General features: G+C 37.6%; 2 protein-coding genes across 2 annotated transcripts in view; one reads left to right on the forward strand and one right to left on the reverse strand.

Moving 5' to 3' along the window:
• L3MBTL3 (L3MBTL histone methyl-lysine binding protein 3) overlaps nt 1-6573 on the forward strand; it is a 124614-nt gene extending 118041 nt beyond the window's left edge. Inside the window, exon 22 of the mRNA XM_049771161.1 lies at nt 6184-6573. Coding sequence (XP_049627118.1) covers nt 6184-6327 — 144 coding nt within the window. The 3' untranslated portion in view covers nt 6328-6573. The remainder of the gene's footprint in view (nt 1-6183) is intronic.
• A 5172-nt stretch (nt 6574-11745) lies between these two features.
• Nucleotides 11746-25370, reverse strand: part of SAMD3 (sterile alpha motif domain containing 3) — a 46967-nt gene continuing 33342 nt past the window's right edge. The window contains exons 7-10 of the mRNA XM_049772625.1: nt 19623-19823; nt 14649-14820; nt 14100-14182; nt 11746-12027 (exon numbers count right to left, since the gene is read on the reverse strand). Of these exons, the coding sequence (XP_049628582.1) occupies nt 11746-12027; nt 14100-14182; nt 14649-14820; nt 19623-19823 (738 nt within the window). The remainder of the gene's footprint in view (nt 12028-14099; nt 14183-14648; nt 14821-19622; nt 19824-25370) is intronic.

Raw genomic sequence — 25370 nt, forward strand, 5'->3', positions numbered from 1 at the left:
TGTTTCCCTATTTTCGGCCTCAACTCTTCAGTTGAGTTGTTTCAGTTAAGAGCATTGCCAGAGGGTCATCCTCTGGCCTTGATTATTGTTCCATTATTAGGCATCATTTATGGGCTTTTGTTTGGTTTAGTTTTAGCTTGTTTTGGGGGTTCACCTGGCTGTACTCAGAGACTTACTTCTGGCTTTGTGCTCAGAGATCACTCCTGGAAGTGTTCAGGGGTATGTTGTTCAGATGAATGAACCCTGTTCACCAGGTTCAAGGCATGAGCCCTTCCTCCTTATTATTTGCACCTCGTTTATATTTTAAGTGAATGACTGTGCATATGATTTTTCAACATTCTTTCTGCCTTATGTTATTTCAGAAGTATTTTTCATCATTTATCTAATTGATCTTTAGTAATTATTCAAGTGCTCCATTGCTTTTCTTTATTTTATTGGGGGCTCACACCCAGCAGCGCTCAGGGGTTACTCCTGGCTCTGCATTCAAGAATCGCCGCTGGCAGGCACAGGGGACCATATGGGATGCCGGGATTCCAACCACTGTCCTTCTGCATTCAAGGCAAACACCCTACCTCCATGCTATCTTTCCAGCCCCCTCCATTGCTTTTTTCTTAACCCTTAGTGTCTTTGTGGTTAGCCTGATGTTTCCCCCCACCCCGCTTTTTATTTTCATTAAACTTTAGTGTCTTTGTGGTCCTCTGTTAATTGTCAGTCCCTGAACAGACCTGTAACTCTTCACAGAGCTATTGCTCTTTCTTTGAAAATTCTTATGTAGTTATCATCTTTGAAAATAAGAAAACATTTGAAAAATAAATTTGTATTGAATCATTTTTCGTAAATTAGTTCTGAGTGAAGCATATAATTTGGCATATTATTTAGTTTAAACAAGAGTTGAGTCCAAATCAAATACTCTGTTATTTCTTTCAGTGAGTCTTTTTTTGGATTATGGCTTATTAGACACATACTTCTCAGTCACCATATCACCTTGAAACTAGTTCCTTGTGAATTGCGAGATTAAATCTTCTAAATCTACACAACTCAATCATATAACCACACATTCAGCCTATGAAATCATATTTACCAAGAAGAGCACCTTCTATGTGTGTTTTTCTTCTTGCAGTGGTCTGATGGTGAAAGATTTGTTTAGAGAAAATAGAACACACTCTGTGCTCTGATGTAATGTCTCATAATAAGGTTTCATTATTTCAGCAGGTATATTGCTTCTGAGTCATAGCCAGAAACAGAGTAAAGGTTAACTAACGCCTTGTTAATCATATCTAAGTAGTGCTTTTTATCAAAAGTCTTAGGATGAACTATGACTTGAAGTCATTTTTCAGTTATTTTCTCTTACACATTTTTTTAACTAATGCATTGAAAATCCTGTCTGGATGTGCGATAAGATAAGGTAATTCTCTACCTTATCATTACCATACTGAGTAAAAACACTGCCATTTCCCACCTGGACTCATGTAGTAACTTCCAGTCTCACTAATTCTATTTTGTCTGTCCATCTGTTCCCATCACAACTGGAGTGATCCTTCTGAAGTATAAGGTAGACTAATCAATCCTTTCATTTAGATGAGGGGTCTCAAACTCAATTTACCTGGGGGCCGCAGGAGGCAAAGTCAGGGTGATCCTTGAGTGCAAAGTCAGTAGTAAGCCTTGAACATTGCGGGTGTGTGACCCAAACAACTAAAACAAAACAAAACAAAAAAGATTCCTCTAGGGCAGGGCCACAAAATGTTGTACGGAGGGCTGCAAACCGCCCACGGTTTGAGACCCCTGATATTCTATTAATGTATTTAGAGTAAAAATCAAAAGACCTCATGGTGATCAACCTGACTCATCTCTTATTTTTTATAATTTTTAAATTTAATTTTAGTGAAACCATTGTGATCTACGAAGTTCTTCATAGTTGAATTTTATATATACAGTGTTCAGGGCCATTTTAACAAGCAGTGTCAATCTCCCTCCACCGATGGACCCAGAGTACATCCTATACCACCACCCTTTGCCCCATGGCCTACCACTGTAACAGGTTTATTTAAATTTAGATTGTTAAAGAGGTCTCTTGATTCTATTGTTGTTGATTTTGATTTGGACATTTAGTTCTATCCCTTTTTATCTCCACCAATGCACCTGAGGCCACTTGGCCAATGGCCCCCATCCTTTTTTTTTCTTAATTTTATAGAAAAATGCAGAAATATTACTTTTTCACCCTCAGACCTCTTTGCCCTTGCTTACACTGTTCCACACACCAACCACCAGCCTCTGCTGTTTCTTAGATTGTTCTTACAAACTCCTTTTTGGGGGGGGCAAGAAGGCACACCCAGTGGCGCTCAGGATTACTCCTGGTAGGCTCGAGGGACCATATGGGATTCTAGGAATCAAACCCAGGACCATCCTGGTTCGGCGCATGCAAGGCAAATGCCCTACAATACATTGTGCTCTCTCCAGCCCCACACTCATATTTTTTACTGTCTTAAACATGTTTCGATCTAGATGCCCTTATATCTCATTCCTTCTGCTCAGTTGCCTTCTCAATTAGTCTTACACTGGTTTTCTGAGTGAAATATTTTCCTGCCATCCCATATTCATCCCTGCCTTAATTGCACACTCAACTCTTCAACCAGCATTTTTTGGTAGCACTAATAACATTTTTTACTAATAATATTTTTAAATTGATTAGTAATTGTTTTCTAATATAGTTTCTTGTTGAATTCTTGTTGAATTAGTCTGGCTTTGAACTAAATATTAGAATATAAATTCCATTCGGGAGGGTCTAATGTTTGTTTTCTTGCTTAATTTTATCATTGTAACCTTTATTCTAAGCCCAAACCTTGGAAGAGTATCTAAGAATATGGTAGTTCACACTCCAAGGAAGGCATTTAGACAAAGAGCATATCACTGTGAATTGAAGAGTGGAAGGCATTGGAAAAGAATGCTGAGTGAATAATAATAAAGAAAATGCATGCCCCTGTGGTCCAAATAAATTTTCTTTCTAAATTTAGGGCTTTGGCAAAATGTTTAATCTCTGGATTTGGACTAGTTCTTATATATGACAAAAAGCAAATGAAAAAGAAGTTCTGTCATCATAGTGGTCACCATTCTTTTTTCTTTTCTTTTTTTTATTGTGACCAAATAGAATTACAAGTTTTTCACAGTGATATTTAAGGTACATAGTGACAACGAATCAGGGACATTCCCACCACGAGTGTTGTCCTCTCTCCACCCCTGTTCCCAGCATACATCCCATGTCTCCCACCTTTGCCCCCAGACTGCTAGTGTAACTGGTATCCTCTGTACATAGCTTGTTGTAGATTGGTGATTTATTCTGTTGTCGTTGACTTTAGGTTTAGTGTTTAAGTCTGATCATTTTTTATTTCTACTCAATATTCATATGACTGTTATTTTATTGAAACCATTGTGATCTATAGAGTCCTTCATAGTTGAATTTCAGAGATACAATGAGTCAGGGTCCTTCTCACCAGTGTCAATCTCCTTCCACCAATGGACCCAGAATGCATGCTATACCACTACTCTGGCCTGCAAGTATAATAGGCCCCTTTAAGTTTAAATTGTTAAAGTTTAGGTCCCTTAGGCTCAGAGCAGTGGCACAGCTAGGGCATGTGCCTTGCATGTGGCTAACCCAGGATAAACTGAGGTTCGATCCCCCAGCATCCCATATTGTCCCCCAAGTCAGGAGCGATTTCTGAGCACATAGCCAGGTGTAACACCTGAGCATCACAGGGTGTGGCCCCAAAAACAAAAAAATAAAATAAAATAAAATAAATAAAGTTTAGGTCCCTTTATTCTATTATCATTGAATTTGGCTAGAATATTTAGTTCTGTTCTTATTTATGTCCCCACCAATGCATCCAAGAGTGGCCACTATTCTTGGAATGTAATTTCACTTAGAATTTTACTCAGAATATAAATTCACTTCCTCCAGATTGAGATTTGATCATGTAGCTTTTATATGATTTAATGCATGTCATTGGTCTCCAGACATTTTTTTTGTTTTTCTTCCCTGCATAAAAAAATAACATTCAACTAACTTTTATTATTTTCTGGCTCCTAACCTTAAAAAATCCCATCTTCATTGTTTTGTTTTGGCTTTGATACAAGAAACTTTAATTGACACTTATTTTTAAAAAGTGTGAGGGAGAGAAAGGGAGAGATATTTGAGAGAAAATATAGGCTTTTTCAGAGTAGAAATAAGCAAAGAAACAAAGACAAGCAAACGAGATAGTATTCAAAGGAAAATGCAGGCTTGACGAGCAAGCACCAGCCTTTTCTCTGTTTATTCCTTTGTCATCTGTCTAAGGAATTGGTCATCTGTCATAGTGTTCTCAGTCTCAGGAGGAGACTTTATTGGTCCCAAATTATAATAAACCAATCTACTTTTTTAGTGATTCATTGGGGCCCATTGTGTTTTCATCTCTGATTTGGAAGAAATCTATCAGACAATTTAAATAAAGTGTTAATGGATAAGCCTCTTCCCTTTGCCTGGATTTATCAGTGAACTGTCTTCTCATAAACAGATTAGACTAGAGCAAACGTTTTCCAGAAAACAAAATATTTCTTATGTATTCATTTGATCTTCCATTTGGAAATTAAATTGAAAAGTCTTTCCTTCTGGTTGTCAACAGCAAGATTTTTGTTGCTTCCTAATCGGTAGTTAGCAAAAAAATTCACATAATCATTACTTAAGAGTTATGTACAAATATTCCAGTTTTCTTTCTGGAAGGTGGAGTGGAGTGACACACCCAACTATAGTCGTGCTTTTCTCCTGACTTTGTGCCCAGAAATCCTTCCTGACAATGGTTCAAGGATCAGATGAGGTGTCAGGGGTCTAACTGGGCTGCTCACATGCAAGGCATGTGCCTGAACCATTTTAATCTCTCTTACCTTGAGGAACATTCCAATTCGTATTGAGTCAACATAGAGGCACTTTAAATTTACAAGTGTTTTCTTTTCAGAGAAGAGTTGTTACATAAGAAACATTTAATTTTACCAGTATTTGTTTAAGGTAATTGTTTATAGAATTTAAACCAATATAGTTTGCCAAATTTGCTAGAGTGCTGCACTACAAACTGTTAGGTAGATAGCAAAGATAAATTCTTGCCCGATTCTTGAATTTGAAAGAAAGCAAGAAATGAAGGTGTTGGCGATGTTTCTTTTGAGGATGGGAAGTCTATACAGATCTGTCTCACACCCCTCTCTCTCCAGGCTGCAGGTGTTATTCTCTCACTCTGTCTATTTTCACATAATCTCTCTATTTCTCTATGTGTATGTCCTGCTTCCCCTTTCCACATGGGTGCTAGTCATCTTGGATTAGGTATCTAATTAGTTGGGACTTCATCCTGATTAGTTACTTCTACTTTACCTTCTGAATTTGCTAAGGGCTAAGATTCAACCTCTGAATTTAGAAGGGATACATACAGTACAACCTATTAGCATTGATAACAAGGTTTCTAAGGTATCGTGATGGTAGAGAATAAAAGCATGTTCTTTGTATACAAGGAATTAAAAAATAATAATTCTTAAGATCATGAATCTACCTATGTCACAAGCTAAAAATCTTGCAGAAGAATTCTTTTCTATATATTTGCAACCTATATTCATCTTTATAGAGGTAGTATCTTGAGCCCTCAGAGTATGCTATTCTTTAGAAGCAGACTAAATTTTCAATGATCTCAGAGAAGAAAACTGTTTCTTAAGGAGTTTTCAAGTAGTAGAGAAAAGAGAATAGAGCTTACATTTCTAAATGTCAGTCTCTTGTTTGTCCAGTAGTACTATTGATTTGTCTCTTGAAAGTAACTCATTTTGTTCTGTATGTCAAAAATAATGGTGGCCACTCTGAAAAATATCACTGTTACCATTTGCTCTTATAGTAATAAGCTATTTTTTAAATGTCATCTTATAGCTGACATGTTACTTTGAATTATATTCACGAACATCTGAGTATTCAGTCTCATTTCTAATCCTAAACACACTGCTTTTGTGCTAATAAATCACTATTAAAAGTGCTCAGAGGACCATATGCAGGGCCTGAGATCAAACTGAGGTTGACTATCTGCAAGGCAAGCACCTAATCTCCCTTTTTTCCTCTGGTCTCAAACTGATTGTTTAATCCAATTCATTCACAGATATTTTTCTCTTTCTTTGTCCCCATTTTAGCAAATCGATGGAGAAGCATTTCTGCTTATGACCCAAACAGACATTGTTAAAATTATGAGTATTAAGCTGGGCCCCGCACTCAAAATTTTCAATTCTATCCTGATGTTCAAAGCTGCAGAGAAGAACTCTCACAACGAACTTTGAAGGTGGTGAATATTGAATACCATCAGCTTTCTGCTTTAAAGTTCATATTTTATTCAAAGCACAAGGACAGTTATAACTCCTAAGTGAGAGGCTCCAAAACTCACAAGAACAATGCTATTGGATTATTTATATTCCTCAAGAGACAATATATATGAATTCTTATGAAAGTGCTTGAGCTTTTAACCAGGTACTGTCTAACAACAGTCATCTTTTGGTTCTGTTCACTGAGCTAAATTTACCTTTGTAAAACTTTTTGATGCTGGGGGTGGGGGAAGGGGGACTTCATTAATTATTTATGGGCAAGGGGGGCTGAGTAAGAACTTTTGGCATTTTGTAAACATTGTTGAATTCTCTTTCATGTACACTGTTTCTTTTTCAGTACTTTCAGGAATCTTTTGATATAATCAAATTTCAACTTAAACCAAATTAGTGAAAACCTGGCTCAACTTTAGCCAGTGGGACTGTTATCTGTATTGTTAATACTGTGCCATATTTTGAATTGCAACATTATGCTAAGTATAACTTTGCAAGTCATGATATTGCCTATATGCTTGTCATAATTTGTTGGGACTGATGAATTGTAAAAATTTCTTTAAATCAGTGTTTTTACTTTTGCACGCATTATGAAATGTTAAATTACTTTTCACCAGCATCTTTATGATAATTACCAAAAACATGTATATAAACAATGGAATTGAATAATAAAATATATAAACATGAATAAATTAGGTGATGTATTTAAAAGGCATCAATCTCATACATTGTGGTGCCCTGTGTGTTTACAAGAGTCCAGTGGTATCAAAGGAATATGCAGTTACTTTGGGGGTGGGGGGAACAGTGTTTTGTAAGGACTGTGAACTATTTATGAGATTACCTTGGGCTTCTCTCTTGTTGTCCTGGGAGGTAACTGGTGCTTTTCAGAGATGAAGAGCTCATTCTATAGATTGCAATACTAATCTGGAAAGAGCTCTATCTCAGATCTTGTAGTGTCCTCCAAACCCAAAGCTTTTCTTCAGGGTTGGCTGAAGAGAGAGTGTATAGATTTTACTGAAAGAGCAAGGTGTGAGGAAGCAATACCAGTTGACACAAATATTCTAAATAATCAAAATCAGGGAGGCGATATCCCAAAGCAACTATTCAAGAACCTCTGTTTTGGAAAATTTCTTTAATCTGTAAAACAGTTCGCCTCAATAAGTAAGCATACAGATGCACTTTAAATGAAAATTCTTGATTACCTGCAAAATGATAGCTGGTAGTGTTTCTTTTGCAAGAATGTATTTCCAGTACAGACTTATTTTATCAGCATTTGGATGTAATTTTTAATTCCAGGGTTGGACATTTATTCAAGGTGATTCTATTTTAAAAGTAGAAAGTAAGTTTGTAGCATGCTCTCTGAATTCTGGGGAAAGAAAGTTCCACTTCATTCCTTAGTTGCTCTTATTTTTCCTGATGTAGGACTTCCTTTGTTGACCCACTCTGGAAGTCTAGAGAAATCCTTTACATTTGTCATAATTCATGGGAAAACAGGGTCAGTGATTTCTGCAGTGTCCTGTTCATTTCTTTGCATGAAATCTGCTTAAAAAGTTTTACATTGTTGATTTTCCCCTTTTATGTTCTGTTCTGAATTTGTACATCAACTTGCACTTGTTATATCTGACATGAAATAAAATCTTAATTGCAGATACCTTTTTACATGTGTATGGTTTTTAAGAAAGCTTATCAAATAGAGGCTAAACAACAACTGTGGAATGTAAAACATTAAAGAGCATTAGCTCTAGTGAAGTGAATGTTGAAGAGAATTGTTTGTCAAACAGTCTCAAATGAAAAAATATCAAACAATTAAAATTCATATTACTAGGTAATATAAGATTCAAACCCATTGGGAATTTTTCATTCATCATTTAAACATAGGTCACAAGATAAAAAGACTTGGAAATGTCTACTCTTTAAATAAGTAAGGCATTAACCATCCATAAATTGGAACAGTACACCACAAAAGAAGAAACTTTTCACTTATTCCTGGAATATGAAAGTCTAGCTCAGTTTTAACAGAGGAAGGGGAGCCTTGGAGACAAAGGGGATCTCTAAAAGGAAAGTACTGAGTTTGGGAGATCAAATAGAGTTGAGAAGGAAGGAAATTTCCTTGGAAATTGGTAAGATCCTCTCATCTAAAGGCATTTAAAACAGTTACATTGTACAAGCCAAATGAGACCAGTTTGCAGATTTGAAACATTGCCCCGAGCTACTATTTTGCAAGACTGGATTCAGTGGATTCAGCTTCCAAAGAAAATAGAATTATGATTGTCAAACAACATTGGCGATTTACCAAGTGACAAGACCATCTTGGCACTGGGGATAGATGGTATACATCAGCAGGATGGCTCAGGGCCAAACCACACTATATCCCCAGTCCCTCTCACTGACTTATTGACTCAACTGAAAGAGAATGGCTAGTAGGGCCTCCAGGTCTCCTGGGTGCCTCTTGGGAGATCTTACTCCTTTTCCTAGCCCACAGAAACATTCATTAAAGTTTATGCGAAACTGCCCTTATGGTCAGCTCATAAGTTTGTCATGTTTGGAGCCAAAATTCACTGCCTTTTCCCATCAGGTTGGCCCCCATCTCTGGCTGAGCCTAAGGGATCAAAGATAGGTTTCTGATCCACTTCAGAGAATTTTGTGTCTCTTATGGAGAAAGAAATCTATAAGAACTCATTAAATTAATAGAAAAAAGATTAATACTGTAAAACTTATACAATGGGATATGGTATTGCTCATCTGTGGAATCTAGAGAGACAAATCCATAGAACAGATGGTAATTAATATCAAAACCTTGACATTGGAATACAAAACAAAATAGTGAAATGAGGGGCCGGAGAGATAGCATGGAGGTAAGGCATTTGCCTTTCATGCAGAAGGTCATTGGTTCGAATCCTGACGTTTCATGTGGTCCCCTGTGCCTGCCAGGACTAATTTCTGAACATGGAGCCAGGAGTAACCCCTGAGCACTGCTGGGTGTGACCCAAACACACACACACACACACACACACACACACACACACACAGTGAAATGAGAGGGCAAGAAGACCAGACTAGAAGTGGTACCCCTGAGCACTGCTGAGTCTGACCCAAACACACACACACACACACACACACACACACACACACACACACACACACACACTGAAATGAGAGGGAAGAAGACCAGACTAGAAGTGCTATAGAAATAGTGGTAGAGGAGGATCATAGAGCACTTAAGTGGTCGCTGAGTTTAGTAACTTTAAACTTAAACATTTTTACTACCTAACCTTTAAAATTAAAAATTAGTTTTTAAGAACAAATCATGGGAAAATAATGAAGAAAAGTCTGCAAGGACTTAACTGCATATTCTAGAAAAAAGGAAGACCTGGAAGCTAAAAATGGGAATATTTTCTGCAAAACTGGTGTGTGAATTATTAACTTTGCTGTTTATCTTTTTGGGAGGCCTTTCTACATGGTGCTCAGAAGATCCAGAGGCAATTCCACTGATTCTCAATCAACCTGGCTGGTGATTAGATTCAAGGACCTGAGGATAGACCTTGCAGTACTGGGGGCATTTGGGCCATCCAGGCAGTGCTATCGTACTCCAGATTCATACCTGGTGGTGCTTAGTGGACCATGGTGCCACAGATCAGACCTGTGTTGTGCACATGTTGTAATACTATATCCTGACCTCTAAACTTCTTTTATGAAATATTTCAGGAAATACTACTCACATTGTGATGCAAGTATTAACACACATGTATGTTTTTCCTTTGTCCAAATTCAACCAGTTCTGTAAAATGTAGATAATAGTGATGACAAAAGGAGACATATTCAGATTATACTGCTGCAGTTTTTCCTTGAGACATAGTTAAGAAAAAAAAAAAAGTAAAAACATATTGAATCTTGTCCTTGCAAAATATCTTAGGATGAGGAACCAAATGAGAAGTTAGAGAGCAAGTCTCAAAAGTCCTGGCAGAAAGAAAATCCAGGAATGATCCATAGATCAAATCAACCAGAAGAACAATGACACCTGAAAACAAGGTGAGAGAAAACAGGAAACAGCTTTTGGCTGTATATCAAAAAAAATAGTGGAAAGCAAAGCAGGTCATAGATAATTGAATCAGTAAGATGGATCAGCAGTAAGAAAACAGTATCAAGCAGTTATCCAAGATATTGTTATCCACGTATATTACAATAGACAACCAAAATGTTTAGAATTAGACAGGTCAGCTAAAGAAAGAAAATTGGGGAGGTTTGCAACTTAACGTGTTCCCATCAAAATTTTTAAACAAGATGGAGGGGGTCACACATGTGCATCAGGTAGGCAGCACGTTTTTCAAAGGTGAGTATATTATTTATGCCAGGTATAACTTCATAATTTTCTAAAGATAAGAGCAAATAAATATAGAGAAGCAATGTATCTTTGTTTGGGGGCCACCACCAGAAGAGTGCAGGGGTTATTCCTGCTCTACACTCAGAAATTACTACTGGAAGTCTCAAGGGACCATATGGGATGCTGGGAATAGAACCCTAGTCGACCACAAGCAAAGCAAAAACTCTAGCAGCTGTGCTATTGCTCCAGCTCCAGAAACAATGCATCTTTAAAATCATAAAACGATGGAAAGATTGGACAGCAGGCAGGGGACTTAGCATGCTGCTGATCTGGGTTTGATCTCTGGCATCCCCACCAGAAGTGATCCTGAGCATAGACCAGGATTAAGTCCTGAGCACCAGAAGCAGCTCAAAATCCAAAAAATAAAAATAAATAAATAAAAAATGACCATGAAGTTGTTTAAAAGTCAAATTAAAATAATTTTTTTTGTTGTTTGTTTTTGGGCCACACCCAGCGGTGATCAGGGGTTACTCCTGGCTGTCTGCTCAGAAATAGCTTCTGGCAGGCACGGGGGACCATATGGAACACCAGGATTCGAACCAACCACCTTTGGTCCTGGATCGGCTGTTTGCAAGGCAAACACCACTGTGCTATCTCTCCGGGCCCTAAAATAATTTTTCTAATCAAGTGGATTTTATTACAGATTACACACACACACACACACACACACACACACACACAATGTACGTGTAGGAGCCGGAGCAGTGGCTCAACCTAGGACGGACCAGACAGCCATTTGATCCGCTGATGCCCCATATGGTTCCCCAAGCCAAGAGCGATTTCTGAGCGCATAGCCAAGAGTAACCCCTGAGCGTCACCAGGTGTGGTCCAAAATCAAAAAAAAAAAAAAAAGTAAGTGTCCAGGTGTAAAGATAAAATTCACTAAAATTTTGTCACATACTTGAGGCAAAATGGTTTCATAATATTTATCCTTACCAGCATCTAACTTAAACCAAATTTTTAAAATGTTTCAGCTGCCCCAGATTTGTACAATATTTGGCCTGTTATGAAGTGATTGGGTGTTGAAAATTTTCCTCCTTGCCTTTCATACAAGGAAAATAGGAACTGTGCATATCAAAAATCAGTGTCTCTAGGAAGATGAGAGTTTGAGACAGTCTTTGGGGACATTCAATTTCAAACACATGGAAGGCAGCTATGAGAGCAGCCAATGCAGTGACACAATCATCCACCTTTGTGAGACGCTCTTTTTCTAAATATAAAGAAAATTCACAAACAGCAGTGTTAAAAGGGTTTTTTACTTCTAGTACTGGTGTGGACACTTGTACCTGAAAAAGAAAATAATAGAATCACTACCTCATGATATGTAAGTTACTTTATCATACAATCTTTCTCCAATTAGCTACCATATTGTAAGCATAATTGTTGGAATGTAGCAAAATATGAAATATTTATGACATAAATATAATCAATCTAGCATGTTTATATATATTATAAAACATCATTTCAAATTAGACTGTGTTTGACTTGGGAGGGAGTTGGATAGGGGGCATTGGTGGTGGGTATGTTGAACTGGTGAAGGGAGGTGTTCTGTTTATGCCTGAACCCCAATTACAATCATGCTTGTAATCATGGTGCTTAAATAAAGATTTTATCTTTCAAAAGTAAATTAAATAAACTATTAGATTTAATTATTAAAATATTAAATTATAATTAACCTATGATGTTTATTTTTCACTATTGTCTGTGGATTTCATCCCACACAATCATATTTTCCTTATATCCCACAGGTGAGTGAGACTATACTATTTTTTTGTTTGTTTTGTTTTTGTTTTTGGGTCACACCCGGCAGTGCTCAGGGGTTACTCCTGGCTCCATGCTCAGAAATCGCTCCTGCAGGCTCAGGGGACCATATGGGATGCCAGAATTTGAACCACCATCCTCTGTGCCTAAGGCAAACACTTTACCGCTGTGCTATTTCTCCAGCCCCAGACTATGCTATTTTTAACTCTCCCTCTGACTTATTTCACTTAGCATAATAATCTCCATTTCATGACTTCATTTTTTAATGACTGCATAGTATTCCATTGTGTAGAGATGTACCACTGTTTCTTTAGCCACTCATCTGTTGTCAGGCATCTGGGTTGTTTTCAATTTATAGCTATTTTAAATAGTGCTTTGATGAACATAGAGGTGCAGAGGGCTTTTCTGTATTGTGTTTTTGCATTCCTAGGATATATCCATAGGAGTGGTATTACTGGATCATATGAAAGCTCAATTTCTAGTTTTTTGAAGAATATCCATATTATTTTCCAAAAAGGCTGGACCAGTGTATATTTTCCACCAGCAATGAATGAGATTCCCTACCTCCCAGCACCTGTATCAATATTGGTTGTTCTTGTAATTTTTTTTGTTTTTGTTTTGGGGTCTCACCAGGCGGCGCTCAGGGGTTACTCCTGGCTCTGAGCTCAGAAAGCTCCTGGCAGGCATTGGGGACCATATGGGATGCCAGGATTTGAACCACCGTTCATTCCTGAATTGTCTGTTTGCAAGGCAAACATCCTACGATTGCGCTATCTCTCTGGCCCCTGTAATTTATTATGTATAACAGTCTTTGTGGTGTGAGATGATGACTAGTGGTATTGAGCCTTTTTTTATGTGCCTTTTGATCATCTGAATTTCTTCTTTTAAGAATTGTCTGTTCATTTCTTCTCCCCATTTTTCATGTGGTTAGGTATTTTTTCTTGTTAAATTCGTCCAGTACCTTATGTATCTTAGATATTAATCTTTTATCAAATAGTTATTGTATGAATAGTTTCTCCCTTTCTGTGGGTAACTTTAGTATCCTAGGCATTGTTTCCATTGAAATGCAGAAGCTTATCAGCATAATGTATTCCCATTTGTTTATCTCTGCTTCCACTTGCTTGGACAGTGGTGTTTTCCCCACTAAATGCCTTTAGTCTCAATGTTATGGCGTGTTTTGCCTATGTTTTTTTCTATGCACCTTAAAGTTTCAAGTCTAATATGAAGGACTATAATTCATTTTGCATGGTGTTAAAGAGAAGTCTAAGTTCTTTTATTTATTTATTTGTTTTGCATGTAGCTAACCAGTTTTCCCAACACCCTTGTTGAAGAGGCTTTCCTTGCTCCATTTTGTATTTCTTGGCCCTTTATCAAAGATTAATTGAATGTATACCTTGGGGTTAGTCTTAGAAAACTCAAGTCTATTCCATTGATCTGAAGGTGTGTCTTTGTTCCAATACATTGCTGTTTAAATGACTACTGCTTTATAGTACAATTTAAAGTTAATGAAAGTGATGCTCCTATCTTCTTTTTGCGATCCTGTTTTTAAGTACATAATCATATGAACTATGAGACCAAAAAAGAATATAATGCTTACCTTCTTATTGACAATGAAAAAAAGACTGGAATCATCACCAAAAACATCTGGTAAGAGTAAACATGTGGCTGTCATCTTCATATCTGCTAAGGCAAACATTTTTACAGACAGAGTACAAATAAGGCCTCACCACTATCAGCAAAGACAATATTGAAACATCTGAATATAAAAATATTACCTTCTACAGTAAACAAACTAGCTTTCTTAGCTCAGATTTTCCCAATCATAATTTTCTTCAGATGGACATTCAGATTGTCATGTTCTATAGAAAAATTTGTGAACTCTGTTCATTAGCCAGGATAATTTTTATCTCAATTTGGTTAGTGATTTGTATTATATCTAAGTAACAAGTTACTAGTTTCTTTTAAAAAAAATTGATTGTTCTTTTAAAATGTAAGTTAGCTCCTATATTTAAGTACCTCAACTCTTGTTTAAAATTTTTTTCTTTACCATCGATTTTCATTGATTTTGCTTATTACCAAAACAACTTGTCTAATTATCCTGAGTTATATATGAATGAGACTAGATTGGCTGGCTCAGGTTACTAACTTTTCAACATGTCTTCATCTGTCTGTGCTTTCATTCTTTCTTGAAATGCAATATTGATTGGATTGTCCACAACTGAAAAGGAAGTCAGTATATTTTCCGAATACGATTCCATGATGTGCCTTATTTTCTGATAAATATCTCTCCTTGTAAGAAGTTGGAATTCTCTAAACATCTGGAAAAAAGAAAAAAAATCACCAAAAAAAAAAAAAAAACTCATGTAATCCTAAAGCTTCTGCCATATCAATGTTCCAGCTTAACAGCTTCACAACTATCTTGGAAGAGACACCAAGCCAATGAATCTCACAGGTACATCAGTCTTTGAGCTGAAAATTCTGGGATTACCTCAGGAGGAGTAGGCAGGGTTCTTGCTCTGCTAAGGCCCCAACAGCCACACTCATATTACACAGCCTCTGCCATAAAACCAGTACAGCTTCACTACATCACAACAAATCTCCAAAAAGGTGCCAAGCTGATGAAATTCCCAGATAGACCAGTCTTCAAGCTGAAAACTTTAGGGCCATTTTGGAGTGAATGTGGATAGCCTCCCCCTACCTCACCTCTGGTATTACTGAAAATTGAAGTCATCACACCCACATCTCACTGTCACCCCCATGTAAAGAGCCCAACTTCACAGTTTCACCACTAATTTCAGAAGAGATGCCAAACCAAATTGAGGAAATTCACAGGGCCTTCTCAGGAAAGGGGGTGGGCCAAGAGTCACCATAGTTCTATAAATCCTAGAGCTCCTGGAGCACAAATCCACGTATGTGGTGGTGCAACACATCCAATACTGACAGCCCAGTAGGAGTACAGTAAATTAGATGGAAAAGCAGCATAGAAGCCCAGTAAGCTCAATAAGCAAAAACATTAACAGAAGGTTCAGCCAGTAACAAACAGCTTAGTAAACCCTCAGACAATAACTTTAATAACATTGTGAGATGCAACAATTTTCACAAATTTTTTCATAAAATTTTAAGTACCATGATTACAAGCAAGATTGTAGTTGGGTTGCAGTCATAAAAAGAACACTCTCCTTCATCAGTGCAATATTCCCACCATCAATGCCCCCACACCCTCCTTCCCAACCCCTGCCTGTATTTGAAACAGGCATTCTACTTCTCTCACTTATTAACATTATCATGATAGTTGTTACTGTAGTTATTTTCCTAACTACACCAGTAAACTTTGTGAACTTCATATTGTGAGCCAGTCCTTCTGGCCCTCATCTATATTGTCTCTGGGCATTATTACAATAATGTCCTTAATTTTTTTAAAAACCCATAGATGAGTGAGACTATTCTGTGTCTCTCTCCTCCCTCTGACTTATTTCACTCAGCATAATAGATTCCATGTGCATCTAAATATAGGAAAATTTCATGACTTCATCTCTCCTGATAGCTATATAATATTCCACTGTGCATAAGTACCACAGTTTCTTTAGCCATTCATCTGTTGAATGGCATCTTGGTTGTTTCCAGAGTCTAGCATTTGTAAATAGCGCTGCAATGAATATAGATGTGAGGAAAAGATCTTTGTGTTGTGTTTTTGTGTTCCTAAGGTATATCCCTAAGAGTGGTATAGCTGGATCAAATGGGAACTCAATTTCCAGTTTTTTAAGGAATCTCCGCATTGAAAAAATTTTATTTTGCTGAAATAATTGCCTGGGAGAGTTGGGAGGGATGTGAATTGGCTTCTAGTGGTAGATGTGGTGTTAGGATGATGTATACATGAAAAATATGAGTAACCATATTGTAAAGTCTGGTACCTCAATAAAAAATATGGTGTTTAAAAATCTAAAAAACTTATATCAATACAGAAAGTTAAAAGTTTGAGGGGAGTTAGTTATGAACCTCTCTAGGTTGCTGCTTAGCAAGTCTCTGGGTTAAAAACAAACAAGCGTGAAGTGGAAGCGTGAAGTGCTATTTTTAGTAGAATTTTACTTTGGAGTGGATATGGGTGACCATACCTGGTAGTGCTGATGATAGAACCAGAGTTAGTTGCATACAAAGCAAGCACTTTAACACTTCTATTATCTCTCTTTTTTAAATAAAATCTATACTGGATATATTAGTAGATTTATTTTATATTATTATGGTATCAGATAATAAAAGTAGAAAAACTTGGTATAACAAGAAAAGATTAAAAGTGGTGTTGGAGGGACCGGGGCTATAACACAGCAGTAGGGCATTTGCCTTGTACATGGCTGACCCAGGAAGGACCTGGGTTCGATCTCCAGTGTCCCATATGGTCCCCCAAGCCAGGAGCGATTTCTGAGTGTGAAGCCAGGAGTAACCCCTGAGCATCAATGGGTGTAGCCCCCAAAACAAACAAACAAAAAAGGTGGGACTGGAGAAGCCAGAGCAATAGTGCAGAGGTAGGGGGTTTGCCTTGCATATGACTGACCCAAGACGGACCTGGGGTCAATCCCCGGTGTCCCATATGGCCCCCTAAGCCAGGAGCAATTTCTGAGCTCATAGCCAGGAGTAACCCCTAAGTGTCAGCGGGTATGTCTTCCCCAAAATAAAAGTGGGGCTACAACGATAGCACAACAAATAGGGCTTTTGCCTTGCACGCGGCCAATGCAGGACAAACCTTGGTTCGATTCCCTGCATCCCATATGGTCCCTCATGCTTGCCAGGAGCGATTTCTGAGCAAAGAGCCAGGAGTAACCCCTTAGCACTGCTGGGTGTAGCCCACAAACAAAAAAAAAACAAACATAAAGAACTTTTCTGAAAACCCCTTTCTTCAAAATTTACATTTCTTTTTTCTTTTCCGGCGGTGCTCAGGGGTTACCCCTGGCTATCTGCTCAGAAATAGCTCCTGGCAGGCACGGGGGACCATATGGGACACCGGGATTTGAACCAACTACCTTTGGTCCTGGATCGGCTGCTTGCAAGGCAAACACCGCTGTGCTATCGCTCCAGCCCCCAAGATGCATTCTTTTTTTTTTGGTTTTTGGGCCACACCTGGCGGTGCTCAGGGGTTACTCCTGGCTGTCTGCTCAGAAATAGCTCCTGACAGGCACGGGGGACCACCATATGGGACACCGGGATTCAAACCAACCACCTTAGGTCCTGGATCGGCTGCTTGCAAGGCAAACACTGCTGTGCTATCTCTCCGGGCCCCAAAATTTACATTTCATGCTGTTAAGCAAGATCTTCTTTTAGAATTCTACCCCCACTAGCCACACCCAATATTTCTTTTATAAAATGTTTCTTTTTATGAAACATTTATGAAATGTTTCTTTTATAATACAACAATATTATACAACTTGGGAATCAATGTAATCTTTTCCTTCCTCCATATTCTGAAAAGAACAGTATTACATTAGTCACTGGCTATCATCATCCCTTGACTATTTTTGATAGGTCATAAATTATGAACACTGTTGCCTCAAGTTACCAGAGAAGGTCAAACATTTTATATGTTCAGAATAGTGGTTCCCCAGTCTTTAGGGAAGCCTAAATCTGAAGGCAGTAGGATGGTTATCAGAATCTACTTCTGAAATTCTTTTTGTTGTTGTTGTTGTTTTTTGTTTTGTTTTTTTGGTCACACCCAGCAGCACTCAGGGGTTACTCCTGGCTCTACACTCAGAAATTGTTCGTGGCAGGCTCGAGGGACCATATGGAATGCTGAGATTCAAACCACCGACCATCTGCATGCAAGGCAAATGCCTTACCTCCATGCTAACTCTCTGGCCCCTACTTCTGAAATTCTTTTTTTTATTATTATTTTTTATTTTTATTGTGACCAAAGTGCATTACAAATCTTTCACTGCATCACTTATGGTACATAGTGAGAATGAATGAGGGGCATTCCCACCACCAGTGCTGTCCTCCCTCTGCCCCTGTTCCCAGTATACATCCCATATCTCCCTCCTCTACCCCCCAGTATGCTAGTGCAACTGGTCTCCATTTTACAGCTTGTTGTAGATTGAGAACCTATTGCACCGTCATTGGAGATAAAAAGGATAAGAAAAAGGGGAGAAAAAAATTTGGTGACAACTACCAGAAAAAGAAAGATGAGAGAGAAAAAAAAGAAAAGATAAATGGAAGAAAAAAAAATGGACCTGGCAAATAAAAATAAATCTCTAAATAATAACCACAAGAGTGAAAAAGAAAGAGAAAAGTGAAAGAAAAAAGAGAAGGAAAATAAAGTCAAAAACTAACAAATCAAAACAAAACAAGAAAAAGTATGGGTGCTGGAGTGGTAAGGTTTGACGTTCCCCCCACTTTTTTTTTTTTTTTTTTGCATAGGCACAGTAAGCATTGGGGAAGAAAGGGAATTCCCGTGGCCTAAGAGATTCAGGGTTTCTCCATCCTTGAAGAATACCATCATGGGATCAACCCCTGGCTCCATATATACTCATTACCCCATCCCAAGGCTTTTTTGTGATGCCAGGAAAGTTTCCTCTCGGTTGTGTGAGAAAATTAAGCCACTGTAGCTAGCGATCTTGGTATTTGCGCAGGTTATAGGTCAGGGTCTAGGATAGAGACTCTAGGTTCTAGAGGTTCTTATCCATCGTTGTTGTTGTGTTCAGTCTTCTGTAACACTTGCTCCCTGTTTTTGTTCAGTCCCTAAGCCGAAGCCTAGGATATTATTTTAAATTCTTTTTTTGTTTTGTTTTGGTTTGATTTGGTTTGGTTTGGTTTGGTTTGGTTTTTGGTTTTTGGGCCACACCCGGCATTGCTCAGGGGTTACTCCTGGCTATCTGCTCAGAAATAGCTAGCTCCTGGCAGGCACGGGGGACCATATGGGACATCGGGATTCGAACCAACCACCTTTGGTCTTGGATCGGCTGCTTGCAAGGCAAACGCCGCTGTGCTATCTCTCCGGGCCCTATTTTAAATTTTTACGTAGTAGTGGCTATAGGCCCTGGGACCTCACATCCTGTTGAGAGTCCCGCCCACTGCCTCTGAGCTATTACCTAGGTTTATGTCCGTTACAAGAGGAATCCTTTAGGGAAGAAAATACCTGGGAAGGGCACTTCAAGAAAGGAAACATTTTCAGAACATCTTTCAGAGGTGTTCTGCTGTTGATCAGCTTTCTTCTTATTTCCAAAGTCTGTCTCATTCTCTTATCAATTTCTCTCCAGTCCTTTTTTGTTCTCTCATATTCTTGCTGGAACCAATGAATATGTTCTTTCACCTCAGAATCAAAACAAACACCTTCTTCCTGTAAGATATTTTCAATATGTCAATATGATTTTTCAAGTGCCAATTTATCACTTCATGAACACTTATAAATAAATATATAACATATATAATAAATATATACATATATACTTGTTTTGGGGTCACACTCAATGGGGTTTAGGACTTACTCCTGGCTCTGTGCTCAGGAATTACTCCTGGCTTGGGGGAACTTAAAGGATGCTAGTGATTGAAGCTCGTTTAGTCACATGCAAAACAAGCAGCCTACCTTCTGTACTATCACTCTGGCTCCAAGATATGATAATTATTACACGTAATGAGATCAACCTAGCCTTATATAATATAGAGTGCTCTACGTATGTGTATTTGTGTACTTATATAGTGGACATCATCAAAAACAACCAAAAAATGACTCTTATGGTGTGTAATGAGTTATGATCATGAACATGGTTAAAAGTATAGCCATTAATAAACTAACTGCATAGGAAATTAGCAAATGCAATCATTAACATACTGAACAAATCAAATAATGACTCTTGATAATAATTTATTCTGTTAGGAGATCTATGAAATATTTCATTTCCACTGTGCTATTGCTCTAGCCCCCACATAAATTCTTTTTTTTTTCATTTCATTGCAGAAGCTTTATAAAAGTGATAAATCTAGAGCAAGATAAAGAAAGCAGGCAAATTAACAATTTCTGAAATTATAGAACTTAATCTTACATCCCTCAGAATTGTAAAAGGGCAATAAGAACATAGCACAAATTTTAATGACAATAAATTTTTTTTCTTAACACCACCCATCACCAGTGCAACATTCCCATCACCAATGTCCCAAGTCTCCCTCCTCCCCACCCGACCCCCGCCTGTACTCTAAACAGGTTCTCAATTTCCCTCATACATTCTCATTATTAGGACAGTTCAAAATGTAGTTATTTATCCAACTAAACTCATCACTCTTTGTGATGAGCTTCCTGAGGTGAGCTGGAACTTCCAGCTCTTTTCTCTTTTGTGTCTGAAAGTTATTATTGCAAGAATGTCTTTCATTTTTCTTAAAACCCATAAATGTGTGAGACCATTCTGCGTTTTTCTCTCTCTCTCTGACTTATTTCACTCAGCATAATAGATTCCGTGTACATCCATGTATAGAAAAATTTCATGACTTCATCTCTCCTGACAGCTGCATAATATTCCATTGTGTATATGTACCACAGTTTCTTTAGCCATTCGTCTGTTGAAGGGCACCTTGGTTGTTTCCAGAGTCTTGCTATGGTAAATAGTGCTGCAATGAATATAGGTGTAAGGAAGGGGTTTTTGTATTGTATTTTTGTGTTCCTAGGGTATATTCCTAGGAGTGGTATAGCTGGATCGTATGGGAGCTCGATTTCCAGTTTTTGGAGGAATCTCCATATCGCTTTCCATAAAGGTTGAACTAGACGGCATTCCCACCAGCAGTGGATAAGAGTTCCTTTCTCTCCACATCCCCGCCAACACTGTTTATTCTCATTCTTTGTGATGTGTGCCATTCTCTGTGGTGTGAGGTGGTATCTCATCGTTGTTTTGATTTGCATCTCCCTGATGATTAGTGATATGGAGCACTTTTTCATGTGTCTTTTGGCCATCTGTATTTCTTCTTTGTCAAAGTGTCTGTTCATTTCTTCTCCCCATTTTTTGATGGGATTAGATTTTTTTTCTTGTAAAGTTCTGTCAGTGCCTTGTATATTTTGGAGATTAGCCCCTTATCTGATGGGTATTGGGTGAATAGTTTCTCCCACTCAGTGGGTGGCTCTTGTATCTTGGGCACTATTTCCTTTGAGGTGCAGAAGCTTCTCAGCTTAATATATTCCCATCTGTTAATTTCTGCTTTCACTTGCTTGGAGAGTGCAGTTTCTTCCTTGAAGATGCCTTTAGCCTCAATGTCCTGGAGTGTTTTACCTACGTATTGTTCTATATATCTTATGGTTTTGGATAGCCCCCACATAAATTCTTATTTAACTTTTTTCAAAATAATTTTGAGGGTTACACAAATTTCTTCTAAAATTTCTGAAAGGCAAGAAATCCTCAGACACTAAGATTATACATTATAATATAAAGTAATACATTGACAATAACTGAAAACATCAAAATATTTTGCAACCATAAATAAGAAAAGTTGGAATTCACAAGGGGATTGATAACTTTTATTAGTGGAACATACTAGAGAAATTTTTAGATGCAGAGTTATAGAAATAATAGAAATCACATTATAAGTCCCAGGAAGAAAGAACTTTTATAAAAAGACAGGGAATTAAGGGATGAAGTGTTTTAAGATTTGAGGGACACACAGGTGATGATAGGGAGCAAATCTGTGCTTGGGAGTCACTCCTGGTGGTTCTCCTTGAACCTTGCGCTACTGTGAAAAAGCATGGATTTCCTCAACACCAAACATGCTTTGCATGTGTTCAGGCTTTTGCGTTCTCTCTCTGGTACATGTATGGTGAATTTTATTTTATTTTTTTTTTGTTTTTGGGCCACACCCAGTCACACTCAGAAATCACTCCTGACTCAAGGACCATATAGGGCGCAGGGGGATCAAACTGTCCTAGGTCAACCATATGTAAGGCAAACACCCTACCACTTGCACCACTGCTCCGGCATGCATGTGAATTATAAAGAATAGATCAGTAAGTCATATTTCATTTTGCTTTACTATATATTCCTGATTAATGTTAACTGTGACATTATTAAGGCAAAATGCACCAAGGGGATAAGTTTATTTCTTTATTAGGAGAAATAGCTAACTGAATTACAATTTTAATTTCTCACCTGTTGAATAATTTATTATTAGAACTGAAAGAAAATTAGAAATTGCTTGCTCCTTGCCTCTCACTTGACTGTGAGGAGAATCTTGGAACTCTCAAAAGGAGAAACAACTTTCCTGAGTATAGAAATAGTCAGGGTAGAAGTTCTTATCTTGGTGGAGGCCCCCACTTCACTAAAGAAATGGATGGCTTGCTGAAAAGGCCAGGTCTTTAGCAGAGTACAATATGATGTGAAGACTAGCAGATGAAAAACATCTGAACCATACAGCAACAATGTTGATGTGATCAAAGGAAGTAGACATTAGGCAGGGAAGAAATAGATCACTGTGGTCAAAGAATGCAAGGCATACAATCATTTAAAGGAGCATAAATGGGATTTGTGACTTCAAAGGAAACAGCATAAATTATCCAGATCATTTACTCATATTGGATGCAAAACACTGAAAAAATCATTCCATGTTTCCCTTCGCACTAGAGCATGTAACACAACATTAACTCTGTCTCCACGCCACTGTGGCTGACAGTTCATCTACATTTTACCTAAGTTGACACTGGGATAGAAATAAGAAGGGCCAAGTGATTTAAAATAATTTCCAAGGTAGATTTAAACAAAGTTTTGGTAGCTCTTTTTAATTATAAAACACAACATGGTTTAAATATGTTTATTGCATGTAGCAACATTCCATCCCGCAGAGATGACTAAGACTTGCTTTGGCTAATAGTAACATAATTTTACTTCAAATTTCAGTCAAATTCACAAAGACAGTCTCTTGCTTATAAAAACAAAAAGGTTTTATAAATACTTTAAAATTGCCTTAAAAATGTTTGTGTAGATCTTCAATTTACGATTTACAGTCTCAGAGCACTGACAACAAAAAAATTTGCTGCTAACCACAGCATTTCCTACTCTTTTTATTTACCCTCTCACCTTCTTATCTGAATTACTTAGGATCATAGCCACTAGTGCATGTGGCTAACAAGTATGTGAAAAGTGGTCAGTCCAAAGTTGAGAAGTGTTTGACTGTTTCAAAATCTAAATATGCAAAACATTTATTAAAATATTTTCATAATGAGGCCATGTTGAGATGATAATATGGATATTTGAATTAAATAAAAATACTAATAATATTTAATTCCACCTATACTTTTTACTTGATGTCACTATTCTGAGAATTTTAATTACATATGTGATTCAAATTATTCAATTGGTCAGAGTTGTGTTAAATGCTAGGATTTTCTCACTCATTCCAGTCATCCTTGTTTTTCAATTATATAGTCATCAAAGTTACTTTAGAAATGATCCCTCCCTATGTACTTGAAAAGTGTCTTTGCTTAATATTCAACCATGTGTCTCTGTCAGCAGGGATATTGCTATAAGCTTGCCCCATGTTTCCAAGTGCACAGCTGATTTGTAAAACTTCACAGTATTCGTAAATTTGCCACCTGCTGGTGGCAGTAATTGCATTATATCCAGAATGCAATTAGCTGTCAGTGTTTTTCTTAGGCTTCTGCTGCCTTGTTCAGTTTTGCACCATTAGAGAAACATCTGTAAAAAAAAGACTACTAAGATGATTCCTAAGTATATAATAAATCATTATGTGTCAGGTGCAATAAGAAACAAGCAATAAATGCTATAAATTTTTCCAAAAGAAAACCCAATTTAGTTAGTCTTAATATTGGCTATAGAAGCAGTTCTGCAAAGTTTTACATTTCATTCTCTCCACTCTAACCTCCTTTTTTTCTCTTCTTCCTTCCTTCCTTCATTCATTCCTCCCTTCATTCTTTCCTTCCTTCCTTCCTTCTTCCTTCCTTCCTACCTTCCTTCCTTCTTTCTTTTTTCCTTCTTGAAAATAATTTCTAAAAGAAATAGCTAAAACAAAACAAATAAAAATAAAACTGTGGTGTTTTGCTTAAAGCAAAATGTTTTCCTATATTTAATCCTATTTAAATATATGGTAGTAATTTACATATAACTTCTTACCTTAGATATAGAAAAAGTACTCAAATTATGAAATCCCTGGGAAGGAGAGCAGAATCAACCTGATTCTTAGACTAGCTCTAGAATCAAGAAGTCTTTTCCAGACATGGATTATGAGTCACCAATACCGGACCTCCAAATTTAATAAATTGTTCTTGGAGTCCTGGTATATTTTAAGATCAGCAAGATTATACTAATAAAAATCCACCAGAATAAAAAAATTTTTTTTTGGTTTTTGGATCACACCTGGCAGTGCTCCTGGCTCCAGACTCAGAAATCGCCCCTGGCAGGCACAGGGGACCATATGGGTTGCCGGGATTCGAACCACCATCCTTCTGCATAAAAGGCAAACACCTTACCTTCATGCTATCTCTTTGGCCCCCAGAATAAAAATTTTACCATTCATGTGGCATGTCTCACAGTCATGCTCTCCCTGGAATACCTAACTCCATCATCTAGAATACTGTCCATCATTACTGTAAAGGAAAGTGGGACAGTGGTGCATTATGCTCTAACTCATTAATTCACCTCTGCTCACATTTCCCAGGTCAACATTAGTCTTGTAATCATACCTATTTCAAAGGAACATGAAAGCAGAATCTAGCTGCCAGGAGACTATGAACTGCTTAAATATGTTAGCAGCAATAATACACATTCATCATTTCCTGGCTCTTGTTACCTGAGAGCATACCTCTCTCTATAAATTTGGCCAATTTTAGACAGGTTTTGTGTTGGTTATAGCCAAACCGTCCATTACCAAACCCGGAAGCAATTTCCCAACTAAAGTC

The sequence above is a fragment of the Suncus etruscus genome, chromosome 4 (genome assembly GCF_024139225.1).
Source record: "Suncus etruscus isolate mSunEtr1 chromosome 4, mSunEtr1.pri.cur, whole genome shotgun sequence".
Classification (NCBI taxonomy): Eukaryota; Metazoa; Chordata; class Mammalia; order Eulipotyphla; family Soricidae; genus Suncus; species Suncus etruscus.